The sequence below is a fragment of the Pseudorca crassidens genome, chromosome 11 (assembly GCF_039906515.1).
Source record: "Pseudorca crassidens isolate mPseCra1 chromosome 11, mPseCra1.hap1, whole genome shotgun sequence".
NCBI lineage: Eukaryota > Metazoa > Chordata > Mammalia > Artiodactyla > Delphinidae > Pseudorca > Pseudorca crassidens.
Window position 1 is genome coordinate 97129600 of NC_090306.1, and position 24214 is coordinate 97153813.

General features: G+C 56.9%; 1 protein-coding gene across 2 annotated transcripts in view; it reads left to right on the plus strand.

Moving 5' to 3' along the window:
- The first annotated feature begins 201 nt into the window (after positions 1-201).
- The window catches only part of SYNGR1 (synaptogyrin 1), a 28968-nt gene continuing 4955 nt past the window's right edge, over positions 202-24214 (plus strand). The window contains exons 1-4 of one of the 2 annotated variants that reach the window (XM_067698140.1): positions 209-379; positions 19472-19709; positions 21117-21256; positions 22489-22790. In XM_067698140.1, the coding sequence (XP_067554241.1) occupies positions 281-379; positions 19472-19709; positions 21117-21256; positions 22489-22581 (570 nt within the window). In that variant the 5' untranslated portion in view covers positions 209-280 and the 3' untranslated portion in view covers positions 22582-22790. Of the gene's footprint in view, positions 380-19471; positions 19710-21116; positions 21257-22488; positions 22791-24214 lie in introns of those variants that run through there. The other variant, XM_067698139.1, reaches the window with a different exon arrangement.

A 24214-nucleotide genomic window follows, 5' to 3' on the forward strand; every position in this document is an offset into this window, starting at 1 on the left:
TTTACTGCACGTCCCCACTACTCAGCAAAGAGGTCACCAAGCCAGCGACGAGCGCGCCCTCCGCCGGCTCCGCAGCACCCGCGTCCCCGCGATCGAGGGCGCGCGCGGCCCGCCCGCCGGCGCCGCGCCCGCCTGCCCGGCGCCCTCGGCTTACGGCGCCCCCTCGCGGGAGCCCTCGGCCTCGCCGGTCGCGCGAGCAGGGGAGCGGGCGGGAGCGCCACGCACGCGCACGGGCTGGCGGAGCGCGCCGAGCGGGGTGCACCGCGCGGGTGCAGCCACGATGGAAGGAGGTGCATACGGAGCGGGCAAAGCCGGGGGCGCCTTCGACCCCTACACCCTGGTCCGGCAGCCGCACACCATCCTGCGCGTCGTGTCCTGGGTAAGGACGTCTGGGTGGCCTGGCCAAGCAGGGGGTGGGGCGGGGTGGGGGCGCGGGCGAGGGCGGCGCGCCCGGACGGACCCCAACCCCACCGGGCCTGCTGTCCGGGTGCGGCCGCGGGTGGGCTGGCCGGCCGGCGTCCTGGCGCCCGCCCCTCCCTCCTTCCCGGGCTCCGGGCGGGGGTCCTGGCCCTCGCGGGGGCGCCTGCTCCCCGACCCCTGGCTTCCCGGTGTCCCCACTTCTTACTCTCCCCCCCGCCCCCCCGTCGCGGTGACCTCCAGACCGCGACCTGGCGCCTCGTGGGTCGGGTTGCGCGCGGCCGCCTGGGCGGACCGACGACCGTGGGGACGGAACCCTGGTTTCAGGTGGCCTTTATTCGGGGGTGGATCGGGGCGTGGATCGTTTCGCGGGGTGCACGCGCTCTTGCCATGGACGTTCAAGGAGGAGAGGGCAGGAAACCGGGTTTTTGTGGCTTAGCTGGGCTCGTGTGGAGCGACGCGCCGGGAGCCGGATACCTGGGCTCTCTCCCCGGGAACCGTCTTTCTGCAGCGTGACCTTGGGCTGGAAGCCACCCTAGAAATGTTCACGGAAAGTGAGGAGTTAAATTCCGAGGTGGGCAGCGTCACCTCCTCTAGCTTGCCTCAGTTTCCCGATTTGTAGCGAGGTGGGAGGAGCCTCCTTGAGACCTCCTTGGGCTTGGATATTTCCTGAATTCGTGCAGACACCTGGATGCCTGAGGAGGGCCGTGGGCCGGCAGGGCGGGAGAGAGGTCCCCTGCCCACAGGGAAGAGCAGAGAAGCCCGTTCTGGACCTCCAGCCTGGCGAGGGCAGAATCCCTCAGTGCAGAGAGCTGAGTGGGGGTCCCTGTTCAAACCTGGGGTCGGGGAGAGGAGGATGGGACAGAGTCAGCACACGGGGAGGGGTTCACATGACCTGGCAGCACCCCAGGGAAAGGAGGCCTGCTGCTGTCTGGGGAGGGGTGTCTGGGGCTCCCTAGGGTTGCTGGCCATTGCCCAGACCCCCTCACTAGAGGGTCTTGCCTCTGCAGGCCTGGGGCCCCTTCCTGTGGGCCTAGATCAGAAAGGCCTGGATTGGGGACACTGGGCAGGGCCCCTGTCAGCCACCCCACCGGCCTAAGCCTAAAGCCAGCTGTGGGGTGCTCAAGCTCCCTCACTTCCTGGATTTTCAGGGCCATATAAGGGTGTGATGGGTGGGACAGCTGGGGTGTTTATCTCTGGCCTCCCAGAGGGAAAGGGATCTACCTTTCCTTTGTCTAAAAACGTTAAAACCTCCCTCTGGTGCCACAGGAAGGGTGGCCACGTTTAAACCCCTTCTTCTCAAGTGCCCACCAGATGGGGAGCTCTTTGAGGGCAGGGAAGCCCTGTTCTTTAGTCTTTGGGTCCCTGGTGCTGGCACATGGCCTGGCACCCTGGGTACATCCCGGAGGGTTTGTGGTGCTGAGTTCATTCATCCGTGTGTTGTCTCCAGCTCCCCAGAGACCCTGGCAGGTCCTTGGCAAAGGTAGAGCTCTGGGGGACACCTGCCTGATGAGGTGGGGTGGCTCTGTGCACTGCTCCCCTCCGCCAGCCCGAAGCGTGAAGTCACTGGCTTTGTGACGGGGTGTGGGCGTTTTGTCTGCTTGGGTCACTTCTGCTGGTGAAGGCTTCATTTAGCAAAGCTTTATTGAGTTGGCTAGGCTCCGAGGGAAGGCGGCGTGACTCAGACGCAGCCCTTAGTGCTCAGGGAGCCTACAGTCCCGCTGGGGAGTGAGCCAGGCACCCTCAGGCAGAGGCCAGCAAAACCAGGAGAGCAATCAGAGAAGCTTCCTGGAGGAGGCGATGTCAAATTGGGCCTGGAAGGATGAGGAGGGTTTACATGTGTGCACATCAAGGTGCCGGGAGGACATTCCAAGCAGAAGGGAGAAAAAGTCACTGAGCACCCACTATGCAGGGCTGTTCTCACGGTTGCCTGGCTAGTTCCCCCCACAAGTCTGTATCACACTTGAGGGAACTGAGGCTCAGAGAGGCCCAAGGTTACTGAGCATGTAAGTAGCAGATGGAGGATTTGAACCCAGATCTTCCTGTCTCCAAAGCACAGTGCTTCCCCTGGATCAGGAAGAGTTTGAAGTCCTGGGATTTCAGGTTTGGAAAGGATAAGGGTCATCTGGGTCAACCTCCATCCAATGTCCAAATCCCCCCAGAGGCCCCCAACAGTCTCCCAGCTCTGCTCACTACCTTTGCGTGAGCAGAGGTATCTGATACAGGCTGATGTACTTTAAAAAAATATGTAGGTTTTTTTCTGATCATAGAAGTAATACCTGCCGATTGCTGGAAAACATAAATCACTTGTGATGGTTGCACAACCATATATATGTGCTGAATACCACTGAACTGTACACTTAAAGATGGTTAAGATGGTAAATTTTATGTTGTGTGTATTTCACCAAAAAAAAAAAATTGGAAAAAGAAGCACATGTGATCCCACCACTTAGGGAGGGCTGCTGTCTCCTACCAGCCTTTTTCAAAAACACGTGATGCGCTGAGACATTTTAACACGTGGGGGCACGTGGTGGACGCACATGGCCACCTGCCCTCCTCCCTCGAGCTCCCTCTGCTTGCTCACCACAGGGTCTGGCAGGCAGGGTCTGGCTGGCGTTAAGCTTCACCTTCCAGCTAATGGAGCCTGAGCATTCAGCACCCGCTTGCCCTGGTTTGCCAGAACTTTCCTGGCTTCAGCACTGATAGTCCCATGACCTGGGAGCCCCCCTGTTCCAGACAGACAAGACGGTTGGTCACTCTATCCAGGACTCCCGTGCTCCCCAAGACCCCTTCTGCCGCCCTGTAGGGCCCTAACAACGTGAGCACTTGGGCTTGCGATTTTGTAAAACTTGCAAGAGAAAGATCTTTTTTCTGTTATTTTTTTATTTGAAAGTGGGTCCCCAAACCATGTAAGCTTCAGGGAGTCACCAAACCTGGACCTACCCTGGAACCTGAGCCCCCAGGCCTGCAGGACCCCTTATCTCTTGACCGAGGCTTTCTCAACTCCTCTCTGCCCTTGTGTGCCCTACACCACCTCCCCCAACCCCACACACACACCTGGGGGGGGGGTGATTACTCACTTCGGGAATTGAGGAATGGACCCTGAGGGTTAAGGTGGGGAGGGAGCTGGTGAGCCCTCTGGCAGATCCCAACTTGGACCCTTCCTGCGCTGGGCGAGGAGGTGATGGCTAAGCTGGGACAGTGTCCAGGGTGAGCTCAGAGCTGCCTCCTCTGACCTGGGTTGGCGGGGAGGTGGGCTGTGCTGGCCGGGGGCCAGGAGATCTGGCACCAGCTGTGGCCACCCCCTCTGCCTCTGTCTCCCCATCGGAAAGCGGAGGCTGGGCTGGATCAGAGGGGCCCAATCCTGCCCTGATCCTGCAGCCTGTCAGTGACCCCTTTCTTTGCCTGGAGCCAGATGGGGGAGTGGAGTTTCAGCAGGGCGCTAGCTGATTTCATATAAAGGACTACCTTCTACTTGGAATTTACATCCTTTTAGAGTTTTGAAATGACCTATGGGAAAAGAATATTAGCACTGGTAGATGAGAGGTTTTCTTTTTCTTTCTTTCTTTTTTTTTTTTAAATTAATGCTCTGTTTTGGCAAAAATAAAACAATAAAATGTTGGAAATTTTGCCATTTTCAGGGTTGATCTCTTAAGGGCTTTGGCTGTAACACTCAGGATGTTGTAAGGAGGGTGGGTGTCATCCCTCGCATGACAGAAGTCAGGGGCAGGCTGGAGGTGACTTCTCTACTGACTAGAGACAGAGCTCCTGGGCCCGGGACTGTCAGAGCCGCAGTTTCAATCCAGTCCACTGGGTCCACATTCAGTGTACTCCCCGTGGCTTCCCTGTCTGAGTCGCAGTGGCACCAAGGAGTGGCTTGAGGGAGCGGTTTTACACCCTCATTTTTATCAGACCCCCTCAATCACTCCAAGCAAACACTGAGTACAAGAGCCGAGCTTGCGGGACTTCCCCGGCGGTCCAATGGTTAAGAGTCCGCGCTTGCACTGCAGGGAGCGCGGATTCAGTCCCTGGTTGGGAATTCCCGACGCCGCGAGGCTCAGCCAAAAAATAAAAATAAAAAAGCTGAGTTTGCTTTGCAGACGCAGCAGCTTCGAAATGAGACCCCTTGTCTCCGTTCCCAGCCAGATTGCCACACTCTAGCTGTCCCACATAGAAATTCTAGAGCCTGCAGGGGCTGGGGTGAAATGGGTCCAGGGTGGAGACAGAGCCTCTGGCCAGCTCTGGCATTCATTCATTCATTCCACAAATACTGAGTCCCTGCTCGGTGCCAGCCTGTGTGTCCCCCCGGAGATGCTCTAGGTCAGTGAGAACAGAATTGAGTCGACAGGCACCATCCAGAAGGCTTGGTATGCAATGAGAAGGAAATCCAGTGGGGAGTAGGTACCTCTGCCAGGGGGCGTGCAGGGCTTCCAGGGGGAGGTGACCCCTGTGTTGGTCCTAATAAAGAAGGTGGGGGTGGAGGTGCATTCCAGGTGGGAGGAACAACATGTATAAATAAATACTTGGGGGCACAAGGTCTGAGTGGGTTTTAGAAACGTTGCTGAGCTCCTGGGGACCCCGGGTGTGTGAGTGAGAGCAAGTCAAAGAGGTGTGGGGGGCAGGCAGGGTGGGCAACCCAGGGTCGGCCTTGGACGCCAGTTTCACAAGCTGGGCTGCATCGGAGGGCCATGGACAGCCTCAGAGAGGGGTTTTAAGCAGAGAAGAGGTGTGTTTTCGGAAGTTCCCTGCGGAGCCATGTGGAGGTGTGGCTTGGGGCGGGCTCTGGGGACAGGAGGCCCAGCAGGAAATGTGTGATGTGGTCTAGCCTGTCCTCTCCCAGCGCCAGGCAAGGCCCTGCCACTTACTCAGGGGGCTGGGTCCACGCAGGCATGTCCTGTGCTCCTTTGGTGTGTATCGCTGACAGCCTCAGAATCTTCTTGTCCTCTTCGCCTGCCTGTGACCGACCTTTGTCTGGTCCATCTCTCTCAGGCCTGGGAGAGAGTCAGGGCACGGAGGTCAACAGGAGACGTGGACGGTAGGCTTCTGCATGCGTCTTGGGCATTTCTTCGTGTCCTGGGGCAGTGTGGGAGCTTGAGGAGTCTTGGGTTTGGCATCGAGACCAGGGCCGCCAGAGAGGGACCTTGGAAAATCCTCACCTGGAACGTGGGATTGGAGCGCCTGGGTTCAGGGCGCACTCGGTTTGTGAACATGGATGTATAAAGGGCCTGCCATCCAGTTCATTCCTCTAGGCGCGTGACATCCCTGTCCAGTGGGTTTCATGGCCCCCGCTTTAGGTGAGATGCTGAGGCCCAGAGAGGTTAACTGGAGCTACTGGGATTGCAGCCCATGCCTGACTTCCAGGACGTGGCCCTTTCTTCCTGCTTTGGGGAGTCCCCAGCCACATGGGGAGTCCCACACGGCCACTTGTGCAGAGCTGTTAGGCAGGCTTGAGCCTGGGGAGAAAGAACAAAGGCTGGGGGAGGGAGGGCGGAGAGGAGGAAGAACCAAGGGGAGGAGGGAGGAAAGGGAGAGGGCAGATGGTAGAGCTGGCACGGAGCCACAGTTGGCACCTACACCGGAAGAACCAGCTGTCCGGTGGGAGGAGAGGCAGGGCAGAGCGTCAGGAAGTGCTTGGGGCCCGAGGCCTGAGTCCGTGTTCTGCGCCCACTCCGCCCCTGACAGGTGGTGTGACGTGAGCGTCTGCCAGTGCTCTCTGGGCCTGTTTCCCCATCTATCAGATGCGGGGAGGACAGCCAGGTTGGGCTGGTGGTTCCCGGCCTTTCTACCCTCAGCAAATGCTACTCCTGCTCCTAGTGGGCTGTAGGTTGGGAACTTGGGGACTGGTCAGTATTTAAAGAAGTGATGTCAGGGACCAGCCTCCTGCACCCCTGATGCTTTGTGGGGGCCTGCAGGGGGAGCCTGGGCCCCAGATCCATACTGCAGGAGCAGAACAGTGTCAGCTGGAGCCGGCAGGGTGGCCCGTGCCCCTGTGTTTCTGGGGAAGCCCTCCCTTCCTGGAGGGAGATGTGCTCACCCCACCTCTGCCTGGGAAGATGTTGTGGGGGGAGGGGGACCGCGGGGAAGGGGTGGCTGGGAGAGTCCCAGGCTGTCAGGCCCAGACTGTTCAGAAAGCCATCACCTGGGAACCCCAACCATCCCGGCTCCTCAAATGACTCAGGGTCCAGGGGTCAAGAGGACATGGTCTTCCCCAAATCTTGGGCCCCCCTCTGAGCATCCCTGACACCTTTTTTAAGTTGCACTGTAACCTGGCCTCCCCCCCCCCACCCAGACCCGGCTTCCGCAGCAGCCTTCTCAGTGGGGGCTGTTCTTTGCCTCATGCCCTCCCTCCGCCGGGCCTGGAGATGGGACACAGTCATCCCGGCTCCTGAGGCTGCTTCCAGACCATTCTCCCCCAGCTTTGAATCTCATCACAGCACTGGGCCAGCCACTCCCCTCATTGCAAGCCAGCCCCAGGTCACTTGCCCTGTCCCTCAGCACCGCCCCGCCTTCCATCCTGCTGACTGTAGCTCCCGCTTCCGTGATCCTTCTCACAGCCTGGCCTCTCACTTCCTTGGCCTCCAGCCTCCCACAGTCTTGTCCTCCCTGCCTCAGCCACTCTCACTGGGTGTACCCTGGGCCTGGCCCTTGTTCCTGGCGAGAACTCAGGTGTCCGCCTCTCCCCACCCCTCCTGTCGTTCCAGCGCTCTGCCTCGCGCGCGGTCCTTGGCCTGGGGCTCCCTCTGTACACCGGCCCTCACCCCCTCCTCCCCGCCCCCCTCGCCAGCTTGGGCTCCCTGGTGGTCTCACCCACCTGCTCCCGGCTCTGGCCCCACTGTGTCGCCGCGCTCACCTGGCAAAGCCCTGCTTGCATCCACCCTCGGCCTCCTCGCACCCGCCCCTCCCCCAGGCTCTCTCCTGTTCTGGTGGCCAGGCCAGCCTCGCAGGGTCCAGCAGGTGCACCCTCTCACCTGCTGGAGGACTCAGATTTCCTCCTTCCCTCCCCCCCCCCGCCCTTGCCTCCATCCTCCACTCTGGCTCTCTCCCACCGGCTTACAAATGGGAGCTCTTCCCACCCCCTTGCCCGCGCCTCTGGTCCTGCGGAAGATTTGTCTGCAGTCTCCGTCTCTGGTGTTTCTCCCCTGGTTTTCTCTCACTTGCGCCCTGCTCAGGCTCTCGCCCTCGCCTCTCCATCTCGTCAAGATCATCCGTGACCTTCACGTTGCCAGATCCTGTGGCCAGTTGTTATTAATGGCTGTCACGGCCGCATCTGGCGCGGTGAGGGGTTCGTACGTCCTCCCATTGGTTCCGTGGGTTCCGACAGCCGCGGGACTGCCGCCTTCTGTTTAATGTGCCTGGCCTTTGCGAGACTCACAGTCTAGCGGTGGGAAATGTGGCTGAGAAACCACTTAAAGTATGGAGGTGAGCATAAGCCCTAGAGTGAGGGAACACTCACTCAGGCTCCCTCGGCTCGGGACAGGCGGGAGGGATGGGGCCAGCCAGGCGGAGGGGGGGACATTCCAAGCAGAAGGAGCAGCACGGGTGAAGGCGCGGCAGGGCGGTGATGAGAGGCTGCTGCCCCCCACCTCCACGCCCCATGGGCTGTAAGCTCTGGGGGGCAGGGACCGTGTCTGTCAGGTCCCTGTCGTATCCCCAGTGCGAGACGGCACCTGGCATCTTGTCATGGCTCACACGTGGGTGAATGAGGCTGGGAATTGCCGTGCTCTGTCCTCCTCCGTCCACCCACCGTCCCCATTCAAGTCTGCAGTCTTCAGGGCTGGGTCTCAGTTTCCCCGTTTCTAAGGAGGCTCCCTGCTCTCCTGGTGTTTGTGCAGCCACAGGAGGGAGAAGACAGGGGAGCCTTCAGATCACCAGGTCCAGCGAGTCTCAGTGCCGCAGGGACAGGGCCCCTGCCCAGCAAGCCCACTCCCCACCCCCACTGCGGAGAGCACACAGAGACAGCTTGCGGGAAGATTACTGCCTAATCCGCAGCAGGTCTCTGCTTCCAAGGCTGCAGAGGTGGTGGCCGGGCCGGGCCTGGGAGGAGAGAAGGGAGCCCGCCTGCCCCGCCCCCACCCTGCGGCTCTGCACGAGGCTCTTGAGGAAGCCGAGTGCCCCCCCACCCAGTGCCCATCACGCGCCCCTGCGTTGGCTTTGGCCCTTTCCCTCACGTGACCCGGGGGGAGGCAGGGCCTGTTCCCATGAAGGGGGGCCCTTGCAGCCTGACTCATCCCTCAAACGCTCGGCTGCCCGTTTCTTTGTCCGCTCTTCCCGTGAGGCCCAGGAGGCAGGTTGAGGACTTCATGGGGATGCGGGCAGGAAGGCGGGCTCAGCTCGTGCTGAGGGAGAGGACGTGGCAGCCCTTTGTTACGGAGTGAGCTCCCTGTGGTCAGAGGTGTGCAAGCCAAGGATGCTGAGGAGAGAAGAGTCTTTCTCCCAACTCTCGTGCTGCCTGTGCCTCTGCCCATCTATCAGGCTTGCTGTTCACTCACCTTGAAGCCTTTCCTGACCCTCCCTCTGGGTCTGGAGTGGAGACATACACCCAACAACTGAACCAAAAAATAAGAAAAAATATGTAATGAGGTTATCAAGAAAATAAATGGGGGTATTGGAGAATATTGGGAGTCAGGTCTGGGGAGCTTCTCTGAGGAGGTGGCTAGCATTGAGATTTGGATGTTGAGAAGGAACCAGCAGGAGCCAGCCTGGAAGATCTGGGGAACTCTAGGCATCCCAGGTAGAGGGAACAGCCAGTGCCAAGGTCCTGAGGCAGGAATGAGCTTAGGAGGAAGCAGAGGCGAGTGGCAGGAGAGGAGGCTGAGAGGAAGCTGGAACCCTGGGGGTTGGGGTGGGGAGGGGGATTTCACCATGCGGCTGTTGGTGAGTGAGATGCAGCAGGGGGTGACACGATCTGACTTAGGTTTAGAGAGGTCTTTTCAGCCCCAGTGAAGTGGATGGTGCAGGGGTGCAGGAGTGGTGCACAGAGGCTGGGAAGCTGCCATCATCGCTTAGCAAGAGGTGATGGTGGCCTGGACCGGCACAGGGGCGGGGGCGGGAGGCTGCATGGAGGAAATTGAGAGTTTTTGGGGAAGGATGAAGAAATAGACCCAAGTGCCAGGTTGGATGGGGTTCAAGGACGCGCCCACTCTGGGGTCTGAGCAGCTGAGTGGGGGCCAGTGTGCAGATGGATGAGGGGGCGGGGAGAGACCAGAGATGAGACCAGCAGCCCGTCGGTGTCTTCTTCTTCGGGGCTGGACTTTATCCTCAGCCCCGGGAGGGACTGGTGAGAGTTGGGGGAGTGGTGAGCGCCCCCTGGCGCCCGTCTGGAGATGGGTTGGAGGAGGCGGGAGAGGAGGCTGTCCTGAGTCAGGCAAGCAACACTGTGGCCTGGAAGTGGACAGTAGCCGATGCCGCGAACTGGAGAGCCGGTGAGCGGGTCCGCTGGCTGCCTGCAGCGTGAGGCAGGGACCAGGGACTCCTCCCAGCCACCGGTCTGGGGAACAGATGTCTCTGTACAGGGTGAGGTAGATAGAAGGTACCATCCGGAGCTGGCAGGACCGGAGAGTCGTGGACTCCTGACCTCATCTCTTGACAGCTTGTCTGGGGGAAGACTCAGCAGGTGCCCAAGGATGTTTAAAGCCAGGCCTCTGGGAAGTTCCCTGAGAACAGCAGGGACCTCTGTCCCCACCTGCCCCTGACGCTGGCTGGGCCCAGCTGTCCCTGGAGCCCAAGTTAGCCTGATGCCCGGCACTGGCCCAGGCACAGCCTGCCAGCTCTCTGGGCGGATGTGGAGAAAAGTGGGCCGGGCCCCTCCTGCACTGTGGGGAGGTGACAGGCTCGGCACAGCAGCTGTCTCTCCTGGGTCTCGTGCTGGTCCTAGAGTCTGGGATCTGGAAGTCATTTCTTCATGGGGAGGCAGCTGAAGGTCGAGGTTTGGCACACGTTCTGGAATGGGGCTGGACCTGGGGCAGGCCTGGGCAGGAGGCCCGGCACCATGCTTACCTGCTCCGGGTCATCCGGCCGTGGGTTGGCCAGAGTCCAGGCCTCATGGAGCCTCAGCTGCCCTCTGCTGGAGTGCGCTAAGTAAGCCTGCTTTGTTGGGGTGGGCGTTTTGTTGTTGTTTTTGTTTACCTGTTGAAGTGTAGTTGATTTTTACAATGTTAGTTTCTGGTGTATAGCAAAGTGATTCAGTTATACATATAGGTGTATATATATATATATATTTTTTTTCAGATTCTTTTCCATTAGGTTATTACAAGATACTGAATCTGGTTCCCTGTGCTCTACAGTAGGACCTTGTTTATCTGTTTTGTACATAGTAGTGTGTATCTCCTAATCTGTGGGGTGATTTTAGGTTTATTTTTTTCCTTAGAGGTTTTGATGAGGATTAAATGAGATGATTTTTGGCAAGCCCTCCCAGTGGATGCAGGGCCCCTGCAGAGGCTGTGGGCTGGCTCAGGGTCGGGGGTGAGGGTGGACCGGGGGAGACAGACCGTTAGATGAATCCCAAGCAGGAGTATGTGCAGGGTTAGGGTGGGCGAGAGTGACTGGGAAGGAGGGTGTCCCAGGAGGCAGCTGCAAGTCACCACCTCCCAACAGGGTTTTGAAGGGTGGGAAGGAGTTCGTTCCTGTTTGAAAGATGAAGAAGGTGGGGAAGGGTGTTCTGGGAGGTGGGAACAGCCAGGGCGAAATTATCAAACAGCCTGTGGCTTTGCTAGTGCTGGCCCTCTAGGATGGTTGAGTCGTGGGCTGGGAGAGAGAGCGATGTGAGGCCAGGGCAGGGTCTGGCAGTTCTGGGGTGTCTGTTTCTGTGTGTCTCTGAGTCCAGGAGCCTGAGATGCTGAGATTCCTTCGGTTTGCTTTTCTGAGTTGGAGATAGCTCTGCTCTAAGTGCCATCTGGAATCCGTTTTTTTAAGGCTCAGGATTGGATTATAAAGATGGTGAAAAAAACAGAGTCTTGCCCCAGTTTACCTTGGTGCTTTTTTTTTTTTTAACATTTTTCTCTAGTGCAAGGGAGGGAGGTGGTTTTTCCTGTGCCTCCCTGTGCCCAGTGGCCCCCTGAGTACCTCCCGGGGCCCTCACCCTCCATCCTCTCCTGTTTCCTGGCTGCTGGTTCTGCCTCCGCAGACCTGTCCTGGCCCCTGCAGCAGATCTGCTTGTTGGGGTGAGCTTCTCCCTCCCATGCCTCTGCCACTGTGGCCAGCGTAGAATTTCATTGTGGTTTAATTTACGGTTCTCTGATGGCTGCTCTGCGTGCTCCTTGCCATCCGGCCTTAGCAAGTCACCCCAGAGGCCGCCTGACACGGGGCACCGGCCTTGGATTTTTGTCAATACTCCATCCACCCTTAAACAGCCGTGGGACCTGGGCAGTTCCCTGGACGTGGGTAAAATGAGAATAAGGCCATGGACCTTGTGGAGTGAAGAGCATGTGTTTCAGTCACATCGTGGGTCTGGAGGGAGTCCCCGTTCCTCCTGCCTTGGACTGTGGAACAGAAACCTGGGGCCTGGGCCTGCTTTTGGGAGGCTCCCTCCCACTCGGGGTGGGGAGACTGCAGCTAAATGGAGGAATTAAGCTGGGGCCCAGAGGGTCCTGCAGGGGGTGTGGTGAGACTGCAAGGGCCTTGTTGTGTGTCCTTGGCAATGCTGCTTCCCCTCCCCTAGGCTCAGTTTCTCCATCTGTAGACTCTCAGCCTGGTCCAGGGGTGGCTCCCTGCCCTGGCCCAGCCCTGCAGCCTGCGGGGGACCTGGCACGACACCTCTGTTCCCAATTCTCATCCAGCCCAGCCCCTCCCCGACTGCCCTGCTCCCCGCAGCAGGCCAGTGTCTGCAGATTCTGGTGGCTTTACCTCCAAAGGACATTCAGCCCCCACTACTTCACCCCATCCCGCTGCCCATGCCAGCCCCGCCCGCTTGTCCCTCACCTGGGCGCTGATTAGCCCCTCTGGTCTCCCTGCTTTCACCCTCGCCCCACAGTCTTTTCTCCACCATGACCAGGGTGGGTCTTCTTTTTTTTTTGCGGTACGCGGGCCTCTCACTGTTGCGGCCTCTCCTGTTGCGGAGCACAGGCTCCGGACATGCAGGCTCAGCGGCTATGGCTCACGGGCCCAGCCGCTCCGCGGCATGTGGGATCTTCCCGGACCGGGGCGTGAACTCGTGTCCCCTGCATCGGCAGGCGGACTCTCAACCACTGCGCTACCAGGGAAGCCCCGGCAGGTGGATTCTTAACCACTGCGCCACCAGGGAAGCCCAGGGTGAGTCTCCTTAAACCTAAGTCAGATCAGTCACTCACCTGCTCGTAACCCCAAAGTGACTCCTGAACTCAGCCTTCCCCTGCAGGCCCTGGAGGCCGGCCCCTGCCGACCTCAGGGACCTCCCCTCGCTCACTGTGCTCCAGCCACACCCTGTGCACCTCCTCGAGGCACCAAGCTTATTCGCGCCCCAGGGCCTTTGCACTTGTGGTTACTTCTCCCTGGAACATCTCTCCCCAATATCTGCATGGCTCTGCCTTTCTGCATATGGGCGTCCGCGCAAAGGTCACTACGTCAGTGACCCCCATCTGCCCAGTCTGTCTCCTCCTGCCTTGCTTGGTGCTTCTTCGGGACACTCGTCTGGACTCTTGTACATGTTTCTCAGCTGTCTGTCTCCCTGATGAGAACAGGGACCTTGCCCCCTCAGCCTCTCGCACAGGGCCTGGCACGTACTAGGTGCTTAGAAATACTTTAAAATGAATGAACAACCGATAGCAAGCCCCAGTTCTCTGGCCTCCGAGCTGCGGCCTCCCAGGCCCCGGAGGCAGGGGGCCCTGTGGCTGCAGAGCGGTCATCTCCCTGGGGAGTGCAGGCCCAGCAGAGGGGCAGCTCACCCCACCGCCACCCAGCATAATCAGAAAAGTTAGTTATAGCCCAGCACCTACCGCGTGGTAGAAAGAATATTACGGAAAGAAAACAGTGGAAAGGGCCGGGGGTTGTGAGGTGGGCAAGTAGGTGGCTGGTGGGAAGTGGAGGGAAGGGAGGCACCGGGAGAGGTGGGCAGAGCGAGTACTTAGAGGACCTTGACCACCAGCCCTAGAAGCTTGGATTGTGTCCAGAAGGCCCAGGGCCAGGGATTGGGGGCACTTAGGTGACCTTCGTTCTGCAGGGTGGGGACCATGATCCATAGACCCAGATCTCGTTGCTCCTGTGGCTTCTCACTGCATTTAATCCCATGTGCCCGTGGCCCACCAGGTCCTGCCCTCCCTGCCGCTTCCTGTCCCATTGCCTCCTCCAGCCGCAGCTCCCTGGTCCCTGCTCCAGCCGTGCTCCTTCCCTCACCTTCAGCCTTTGCCCCTTCTGTTCCTGTGCCTGAAACACACTTCCCCTGACCTGTGCAGGACTGGCTCCTTCTTGGCCCAGCTCAGAGATCCCTGCTCAGGGCTCCCTCCCCTGACCACTGCCACCTCTTCCCAGCACTTGCCACCGTGGGTTATTGCCTCAATTATCTTTTCCACTTGTTTAGTGTCAGTCTGGCATTTTTTGGTTGTTTACTCTGCATCACATGCTCTTCCTTACACGTAGGACCTCATTTATTCCTCACAAAATGTCAGTGGTTTAGGTGCTATTGTTGTTGGGAACTGAGACTCAGAGAGGTTAAGCCCAAGGTCACCCCGCTAGACAAGGGGCCAGGCTCTCGCCCCCTCACTCCTGTAGCTCCAGATGGTCAGCTCCCCGACAGCAGGGGCTCCACGGACGTGGTCCCCCTTGACGCCCCCTCCCAGCACAGTGCAAGGCACTGAGAAGCCTGTGACCTGTGATGAATGCCTGACGGAGGCCCAAGTCTGCAGGAGGGAGCTGGGGGCGGAGAGGAGGGCGGGGAGCCCAGGGGCTGAAGGACTGGCTGCAGGGAGCTGGCAGGCCAGCCCTGTCAGTTCCGTGGCCCCGCCGGTCAGGTCCAGGAGGCTGTTTAATCTTGCTCCTTCCCCTCTTGGGGACACGCCCTCACCAGCACTTTCCTCCTGGCGTCTCTGAGGACTCCCTGCTCCTCTCCCCCAAGAGGGCCCGTCTTAATGCTTCCTCCTCTGCTGTCCCCAACGCCCAGACTTCCGCCCACCTGCTGCCCCCACCCCTCCACTCAGCCTGCTTTAGGGAAGGGGTCCACCCTTGTTCCAGCCCCCAGGGAGCGTGTCTTCTCTCCCAGGGCCTCTGGAGAAGGGAGTTAACCTTTAACGAAGTCCTGCCTGCTGTGCTCTGTGTACTTGTGTATAATGCTTCCATCAGCCCTGGAGGGAAGGTTAATTTTTACAGAGGACCAATCTGAGGCTCAGAGAGGTTAAGTCGTTTGCCTGAGGCCACACAGCATGAGCAGCAGGCCTGGGATTTGAATCCAGCAGGTCTGTGTGACTCCTCAGTGTCTGAAGTCTCTGTCTAATCAAGAGGCTTTTCCATTTTGCTGGATTGGTGATGTCTGATGACATTGGGACTGGGCCTCAGATTCCCAGCCTGGCAGTTTTCTGGTAGGAGCCTTGGACTTGTCTTGGTGCACAGGCCCAAGGGGCTGTGTGAGTGGTGGTCCCTGGAGTTGTGCAGTGCACGGCCCAGGCAGCTGGCTGTCAGAGCCCGCCTTTGTCTCCCAGTGGCGTCTTCGTTGCTTGTCTGGGCTGTCAGTAGCCCAGGGGTCCCTTTGACAGTTGCTCTGAAGTCTGGACTTCGTGCATCTCCCCTCCTGTGCCCCTGAACGCCAGACTTGCCATTCCAGTCCCACGGCCTGTTCCCATCACACTGATGCTTTCCTACTGATCCCCTGGGTCTCTGGAAATAAAGGGTCACGCCTGCTTCAGGGCCCACCTCCTGAGGCTGAGGGTCAGCTTGGTCAGGTGGAAGAGAGCGTAGGGCTGAGGTTCAAGAGACCTGGGTTCAAGTTCAGCCTGTACCCTGACAACAGTGTCACCTTCTCTTTCTGAGCCTCAGTTTTCCTTCTCTGTCAATTGGGGGCAGTACGAATTGCCCTTGCTGCTCCACGCGGAGATTGTGAAGATGCAGAGCCTGTGACCGGGCAGAGCTGTGTGCCAGGAGGCCTGCACTGGTCTGCAGGTTGAGGTGACATGTACATTCCCAAATCAGGACTGGCACATGTGTGGCTCACAGGCCACCGCTGCCCATTTCAGTGCCCGTGGCTGAACCAGGACACAGCACCCCCCGCATCCTTTCTTTTGTTTTTTGAATTGCAGAAAAATTCATATTACCCACAATAACCCATTTTAAAGTATACAGTTCAGTAGCATTTAGTGGATTCTCGATGTTGTACAACTACCACCTGTCTAGTTTCGAAACTTTTTCATCACCCCATAAATACCCCCCATACCCATGAAGTAATCACTCCTCATTCTTCCCTCCCCCAGCCCCCGGTAACCTCTAGTCTGCTTTTTGTCTCTATTTTGCCTATTCTGGGTATGATACATAAAAGAAATCATAATACTGACCTTTGGTGTCTGGGCTTCTATCACTTCTTTCTTCACCTGTTTTAAGGTTCATCCAGTTGCAGCATATATCAGAACTCTGTCCCTTTTTATGGCTGAATAATATTCCATTGTATGGATGTGCCATTCATCCATTCATGGACATTTGGGTCAGAATCCTTGTTAACGCAAGTGTCATGAACCAGCGGTCTCCAAACCTTAGTTCGTGCCGTCCTTCAGGAAAAATTTTTGAATCAGTCCTCCCATTAAACGTAAATTTGAAACCCACGCACCTATGGTCAGTTAATCTATGACACAGGAGGCAAGAATATACAGTGGAGAAAAGACAGTCTCTTCAACAAGTAGTGCTGGAAAAACTGGAGAGCTACATGGAAAAGAATAAAATCAGAGTGTTCTCTAACACCATATACAAAAATAAACTTCAAAATGGATTAAAGACCTAAATGTAAGACTGGAAACCATAAAACTCCTAGAGGAAAACATAGGCAGAATACTCTTTGACATAAATCATAGCAGTATTTTTTTGGAATTATCTCCTAAAGCAAAGGAAATAAAGGCAAAAATAAACAAATGGGACCTAATTAAACTTAAAACCTTTTGCACAGCAAAGGAAACATGAACAAAACAAAAACACAACCCTACTGAACGGGAGAAAATATTTGCAAATGATATGACTGGTAAGAGGTTAATATCCAACATATATAAACAGCTCATACAACTCAACATCAAAAAACAACCTGATTAAAAAATGGACAGGAGACCTGAATAGACATTTTTCCAGAGAGGAAATGCAGATGGCCAGCAGGCACATAAAAAATGCTCACCATCGCTAATCGTCAGGGAAACACAAATCAAAACAAAAATGAGATATCATATCACACCTGTCAGAATGGTTATCATCAGAAAGAACATAGGGACTTCCCTGGTGGTCCAGTGGGTAAGACTTCACACTTCCAATGCGGGGGGCCCGGGTTTTATCCCTGGTCAGGGAACTAGATCCTGCATGCATGCTGCAACTAAGAGTCCAAATGCTGCAACTAAAGATCCCGCATGCTGCAATGAAGACCCGGTGCAGCCAAAATAAATAAATAAATAATAAATAGATAGATAAATAAATATTTTTTTAAAAAGAACACAAATAACAAATGTTGACAAGGATGTGGAGAAAAGGGAACCCTCCTACGCTGTTGGTGGGAATGTAAATTGGTGCAGCCACTGTGGAAAACAGTATGGAGGTTTCTCAAAAAACTAAAAATAGAACTACCGTATGACCCAGCAATTCCACTCCTGGACATATATCTGAAAAAAACAAAAACACCGACTTGAAAAGATACATGCACCCCAATGTTCATGCATTATTTACAGTTGCCAAGAAATGGAAGCAACCTAAGTGGCCATCAACAGATGAATGGATAAAGAAGATGTGGTACATGTTGTGTATATATATAATGGAATACTACTCAGCCATAAAAAAGAATGAAATTTTGCCATTGCAGCAACATGGGTGGACTTGGAGGGTATTATGCTAAGTGAAATAAGTCAGACAGAGAGAGACAGGTACTGTGTATCACTCATATGTGGAATCTAAAAAACACAACAAACTAGTGAATATAACAAAAAAGAAGCAGACTCACAGATATAGAGAACAAGCTAGTGGTTACTAGTGGGGATTAAGAGGTACAAACGATTACATATAAAATAAGCTACAAGGATTTATTGTACAACAAGGGACTATAGCCAATATTTTATAATAACTATAAATGGAATATAACCTTTAAAAATTGTGAATCACTATATTGTATACTTATAACTTATATAATATTGTACATCAACTATACTTCAATAAGAAATGTGGATTTGTTTTATATATATTACTGCTACACTAATATGTCCAGTACATTATAAAACCCATGTAAAGTGTAGACATCTTAAAAAGATACAATTTAAAAAATGATGCTGCTTGTATTTTTTCTCACACCTGTGCTGGAGTCACTTCCCATCATGGGTGTTAGCTAAGGACAAAAACGTGTCTGGGTCATATTGAAATTCTAGTTCCTTATTATAGAAAAGTTGGAAAGCAAAGTGAAGTGGACAATGGACAATAAACGCTCTGCAGCCTGCACCTCAAGTTCACTGTAGGCCACATCTGAGGTTCTGTTTTCCTGTTTGTGTGTTTGTCTGTTGGGTCTGGGCCTCCTCATAATCATAGTTTCTGGGGAGGCGAGAGGTAGGAGGAAAAAGCATGAACTTCAGAGTCAGGTGCCTGGGTTTGAAGCCAGCTCTGCCACGTACCAGCTGTGTGACTCTGGGCACATTCACCAATACCTATACCTTCCCTGCTTCATCTGCAAAATGCCGATGATGCTGATTGTCCTCGTTAGCTGCTGCTGTGTAACAAGACACCCCAAAATGTAGTGGCTTAAAACAACAAACATTTGTTATCTCACAGTTTCTGTGGCCAGGAATCTGCTTAGCGGGGTGCCACTGCCTCTCACATCATGGTGTCAGCCAGGGCTGCGGTCTCATCTGAAGGCTGAGGGAGGATCCATTGTCAAGCTCACTTACATGGTGCTGGCGGACTCGTTCCCTGTGGGCCGCGGGGCTCAGTTCCCTGCTGGCTGTTGACTGGAGGCCTCTCAGTTCCATGCTGCGTGTGTTTCTCCATAAGGCAGCTCAAAACCTGGCAGCTGCTTCAATCAGAGCAAGCAAGTGAGAGGAGTCAGGAGGGGGTGAGCACGATGGAGGCCAGGTCTTTGTAACCTCCTCGCGCAAGCGACATCCTGTCACTTTTTGACGTATTCTGTTTGTTTAGAAGCAAATCGCTAGGCTCAGCCCACAGTCTAGGGGAAGGAGATTGCACAAACGCGGAATACCAGGAGGCGGGGTCTTAGGGGACCACCTCTGCTGGCTGCCAGCCCAGCTGAAAGAGACCTGTCTTGGAAGTTGTTGGGGAGCACTTAAGGAGGTAACACATGTTACACTTGGGGTCCTGCAAGTAATTGACCTGTTGCTCTGTAATTGACAGGATTGTGACTGTTGTATTTTTTTCATTTATCATTCTTTCCACTTGTCAGGGCCTGGGCAACAGGGAAGGGTGGGACCAAGGACAGGGCCTGAGACCCCAGAACAGCCCGTGGCTCTGCAGAGCAGAGGGGAGCACAGAATGGGGCTGGGCACGTGCCCACATCCGGGGGAATAAGCTGGGGGCTTGCTGGCTTGGCAGTTTACCACCCAGAGGGCTGAGACCTCTTCTCCTGGGAGGCCAGGTCCAGTCCTAGAGGAACTGTGGTATCAGGGCCCAGGAAGACCTCTCAGCACCTGGCTGGAAGGGGAGTGGGGCCACATCTGTGGTCAGAGGGTCCTCAGTGCCTGCAGCTGAAGAAGAAGGCGATTGACCCCGCCTGTGCTGTGTGACCCCAAGCAAGTTCCCTTCCCTCTCTGGGCCTGCCCTCTGAAATGCATGCTTAACACCGGCCCTGTGGCTGTTTGGGGTGAAGAGGGCTCACAGAGAGGCAGGCAGCGGGCCGCCGAGGGGGCTGGCAGCCCTCCCCTCCCCTGGGGCTGGTACTGGGAGGGGTCTCACGCCTGCCCCTCCCCCGCCACCGCAGGTGTTCTCCATCGTGGTGTTCGGCTCCATCGTGAATGAGGGCTACCTCAATAGCCCCTCAGAGAGCAAGGAGTTTTGCATCTACAACCGCAACCCCAATGCCTGCGGCTACGGCGTGACCGTGGGCGTGCTTGCCTTCCTCACCTGCCTGCTCTACCTGGCCCTGGACGTGTACTTCCCGCAGATCAGCAGTGTCAAGGACCGTAAGAAGGCCGTCCTGTCTGACATCGGCGTCTCGGGTGAGCCCCCATCCCAGTGGGCACCCCCCAACCCCAGCACAACAGAGTCCGCAGGGGGCTGTCCTGGCCGTGGTCCTCCTCAGCCTCACGCACACCTGGGAGGCGGCTGCCACCCTTCTCCCTATTTTCCAGATGGGGAAACTGAGGTACAGGCAGGTGAAGAGACAGACTTGGGGTCACAGGGCTGGCAGCAGGGAAGGGTGGAACCAGGGCTGGGCTGAGACCCCAGAACAGCCCACAGCTCACGCGGGGAGGGGAGCACAACGACCAGAGGAGTCACCCCTTCTTTCAGTGGCCTCCTCTGGCCCCTTCCCTGGTGGAGCCCCGTGAGAAGTAAGCAAGGCAATGGCTGAAGGCCCTAGCACACAGTAGGTGCCCCGGGAGGGTCAGGGCCTGGAGCTGGGGTGCCACCGTGGCCTGCCGCCCTTGCCCTTCAGAAATGGCCTTTGGCAGAAGTGCCCTGGTCTCCGCCCCCATGAGCTCCGAGAGGCTGATTGGAGGGCGCTTGGGTTTGGTGCCACTGGCCTGGGGTTGTGGCCTCAGGTGTCTGGCTGGGGCCTCCCCCCACTTCCTGGCCCCAGGACTCTCAGGACGTGCCTGGCTTGCAGGCAGTGAGGCCCGGGGTCCCTTAGACTCGAAGGAACTAGAATGACATGAGTGGTTCTCAAACTTCGTTCCATGGAGCCCCTGGGTTCCCCAGCAGTGTCTCTGGGAGGGGCTGGGCTCTAGGCACCACCCCCGGCACACACGCTTTTTATCCTGAGCAGCTCTGGACTTCTGTGGATAGACTGTGGGCATCTAGAGATCTTGTTGCCACAGGGCTCGCACCACTAAACTCCCCAGACCTCGGCTCTCCAAGGGCCCCTCACTAACCTCGGGGCCTTGTGAGGCTGCAGTCACACTAGTGGTTGAGACTCTGACCTGCTGGCCCCGGCGTCCCCTCATCCTCCCCTGCCCAGTTCTCTGGGAGGCTGCAGGGTTGGGTGGACGCTTCCCCCAGAGAGCTGCAGGTCTCAGGGTGGACCATGGGTCAGTCAGGGATTCAGCCAGGAAATGTGTGTTGGCTGAGGTTAGAGACACGCCGGCCGAGGCTGACTGACTTTTCTCTGTCTCTCCTCCCCTCTGTGTCTCCCTCCCTCTCACTGCCCGGCCCTCCCTGGATCTGCTCCCGGCCTGGCTGGTTCCTTTCTGTGGTCTCTCTCCCGCTCTGCATCTGACCGGCCTCTCTGTTTCCGCCTGCACCTTGCCTGTGCTCTCCCCACTCTGACCCCCACCTCCTCTCCCTTTGGGGGTGGGGGAGCGTGGGAGACGTGCTCTTGAACGTCCCCCGTTCCTCGGTTTCCAATCGCCTCCCTCTTCGCCCTCTCTCCCCACGCGGGCGTCTGCCTGGCCCCGCGCACACCCCAGCCTTCTGGGCCTTCCTGTGGTTCGTGGGCTTCTGCTACCTGGCCAACCAGTGGCAGGTCTCCAAGGACAGCCCGCTGAACGAAGGGACAGACGCGGCCCGGGCTGCCATCGCCTTCTCCTTCTTCTCCATCTTCACGTGGGTGAGTATACCGCCCACCCAGCCCACACTCGCCGGCCCCAGCCAGGCTCCCGGGCTGGTGGCCTTTGAGCATAGCCATGGACTCTGTTCTGCTTCCCTCCTCAATGCTCATGGCGGGGCTGCTCCCTGAGGAAGGAGACTGTCCAGCAAAGACAGTCAGGTGGTGGTGGCAGACCCTGGCTTTGGTGCAGAGCACCATTCCTGTGGTAATGGACTCCCCCCCCAACCACTCCAATAGTTGGGTGGTAGGTAGTTACTGTCCCCTTTTACAGATGACAAAGCTGAGGCCTAGATGGGAAGATAAGGCCTTGAGGTTCAAGGCAGGGAAGGAGCCCAAGCAGAGAGTCAGGAGACCTGGGTCAAATCGTGGGGCTGCCTCTAATTTTCTGGGCCTCTGTCTTCCCATCTGTAAAGTGGGGAGATTGGATTTGCTGTGGGGTGTGTCACAAACGCAGATGGCCACGGGGCAGGCAGGATGTGAGAAGGTGTGAGTGGACGGGGTGGCATGTGCACACCGTCCTAAAAGGGTACCCTCTGCCCGGCCCCTGTTCTGAGCAGTAATGGGGACCCACAGAGGCCAGGTCTTCCTGTTTTCCCAGGGAGCCCAGAAGTCTGAATTTCTATGAGAAATCTGATCTTTATGTGTTAGCAATTTGTTCAAGTTTAAAAAAATATATTGTGTGGGTCCAAAAAAGCATGTCTCTGGGCCCCACTGGCCAGAGGTCACCCCTTTGCAGGCTCTAGACCACGTGGTGTTGAGCACCCATCAGCGTGACAGCAAGGCTGGTCCTTCTTTCCCACTGGTTCCAGGTCCTCTCGATTTACTTTTTCTTCTCTCGTCTCCCTCCTGCAGATATCTGGGGTTATATAGGCTCCGTTGCCACATCCCAAGGGTTCTCGCCTCCCCTCTGACAGTGCCCCCTTCCCTCCAGACCTTCCAGCTGTCCTGACCCCTCCTGTGAAGCCTTGCTGCAGCCAGCCTTCCCTGTCCCCCCTGCCCTCCTGGGCCTGTCCTAGACTTCTTCCTTTTTTGTGGGCTCCTGGCTATCCCTTTTCTCTTGGGGGCGGGGCTTGCAGAGGAGGAGTGGGTGATTGGACACCAGGACTTCCAGGGGTGGGTCTGAAAGCCTGACTGACAGGTGCCCACCAGCCCACTGCAGTCAGCCTCCCTGCCGGCACCTCTGCCTCTCCCTGTTCTTCCCCGCTGGCCTCACACCTGCTGTCTCCTGGCAGAGCCTGACCGCAGCCTTGGCCGTGCGGAGATTCAAGGACCTTACCTTCCAGGAGGAATACAGCACGCTGTTTCCCAGCTCAGCACAGCCGTAGGCCCGCCCGGCTTCCAGAGGCAGGGAGCCCTAATCATGCCCAGTGGCAAGGTTGGGGGGCAGCCCACTTCCTGGACCGGCCAAGATGCCAAGGCGTGCAGGGCGGTGGAAAGCTGGCTAGAGGGGCCAGTTAAGACTCACCATTCGCTCATTGCCTCCTTTGTTTATTCTTCATGTGTCCGTTCATTCAGTAAACATTTATTGAGCAACTGTTATGTGCCTAGTGATGAATCAGATGTGGTCCCTGGCCCCAGGAGCCCACATCCTGGGGAGGCGAAGACAGACAAACCGAAACCTCCCCCAAATGTACTGCACAGGTTGTAGAAGGGCTGGAGGTGGCTCCACACATGGGCTGTCAGGGTGCCGAGCTGTGGGCTGAGAGCCTGTCCCATGGCTGCAACATGAAGGCCGATTTTCCAGTCGCCATGGAGGCTGGCTGCCAAGGGGGGTGTGGCCCAGGACATCAGAAGACTCATGGTCTGGCTCTGCTCTCGTGTGCTTTGTGACCCTGGGCAGACCTGTGCACCTCTCTGAGCCTCAGTCTACTTCCCTGGACTGAGGAGTGACAATGGACCAGCCTCTCAGGGCTGTTGCACAGAGGAAACAAAGCTTGGCACAGGGCTTGGCACAGAGATGCTCAATAAATGTAGGTTCTTTTGTTCATTCATTCATTCATTCATTCTCTCCAAGGAGTCAAGGACGCCTTCATAATCTCTACTTCGGGAGTGATTCCCGTGCGGTGAATCCCTGTTCTTCCAAAGGACCTTGGCCCCATTTCTACACAGGTTCCCTCTGCTGCCCTGGAGTACAAACTGGCCCCCAGGGCAAAGCACTGCACGGTGGAAATGCCACAGAGAGTGCACCTGCTCTGAAGAAGCAGGGCCAGGTGGACCACCAGGTCCCTGGGCTCTGAACAGAACGCCCAGCCTCACCTCTGCACCCCAGTCCAGCAGGGGCCCACACCCCTGCATGGCTCCTGTCTGTGGCTCTCTGAACTGGCTGGCTAAGGGAGGCCTTGACTCAGTGGGGATGGAGGAGTGACCACAGATATGGCACTAGGTGCCTGTAGCTAGAGGCCCCTTCCTGGAAGGGTCTGCAGAGGTCATGTGCTCCAGCCCTCTGCCTCCGTGCAGACCCCAGTGGAGCCAGGGAGCTGTGGGAGGACCAGGTCTGCAGAAGTTCCTCTCGGGGACTCATTCATTCATTCATTCATTCCCCTTGTGCTCTTGTGGGCTCACTGATGGCTCAAGGGTGCTGACAACGTTGCTGGTACCCCAGGGGGGACTTTCCACCTCCCTGCTTCTCCAGGCTCCTGCATCCGAGTGCCCCACAGCCAGGACCTCTTACCAACATAGTGGAAAATACAGGAGGGCCACTCCTAACTTCCTCAGCCCACCTCCTTGAGGCCTGGTCTGCCTTTCCCAGGCCCCTGGCCCTTTGCCCCCTGCCTCTCACCCATTGACCCTTTTGGGTTCCTGGTTGACTCAGTGCCTTATCAGCAGGCTGATCAAAAGGAAGGAGGTGGGGAGGGCCGTGGCCTGGGAAGGGGCAGGACCCCTGTGTTTAGGTCTGGGTTCTGGCACTGACTGCCATGAGGCCACCCTTTTCTAGGCCTCAGTCTTCCCAGACCCCAA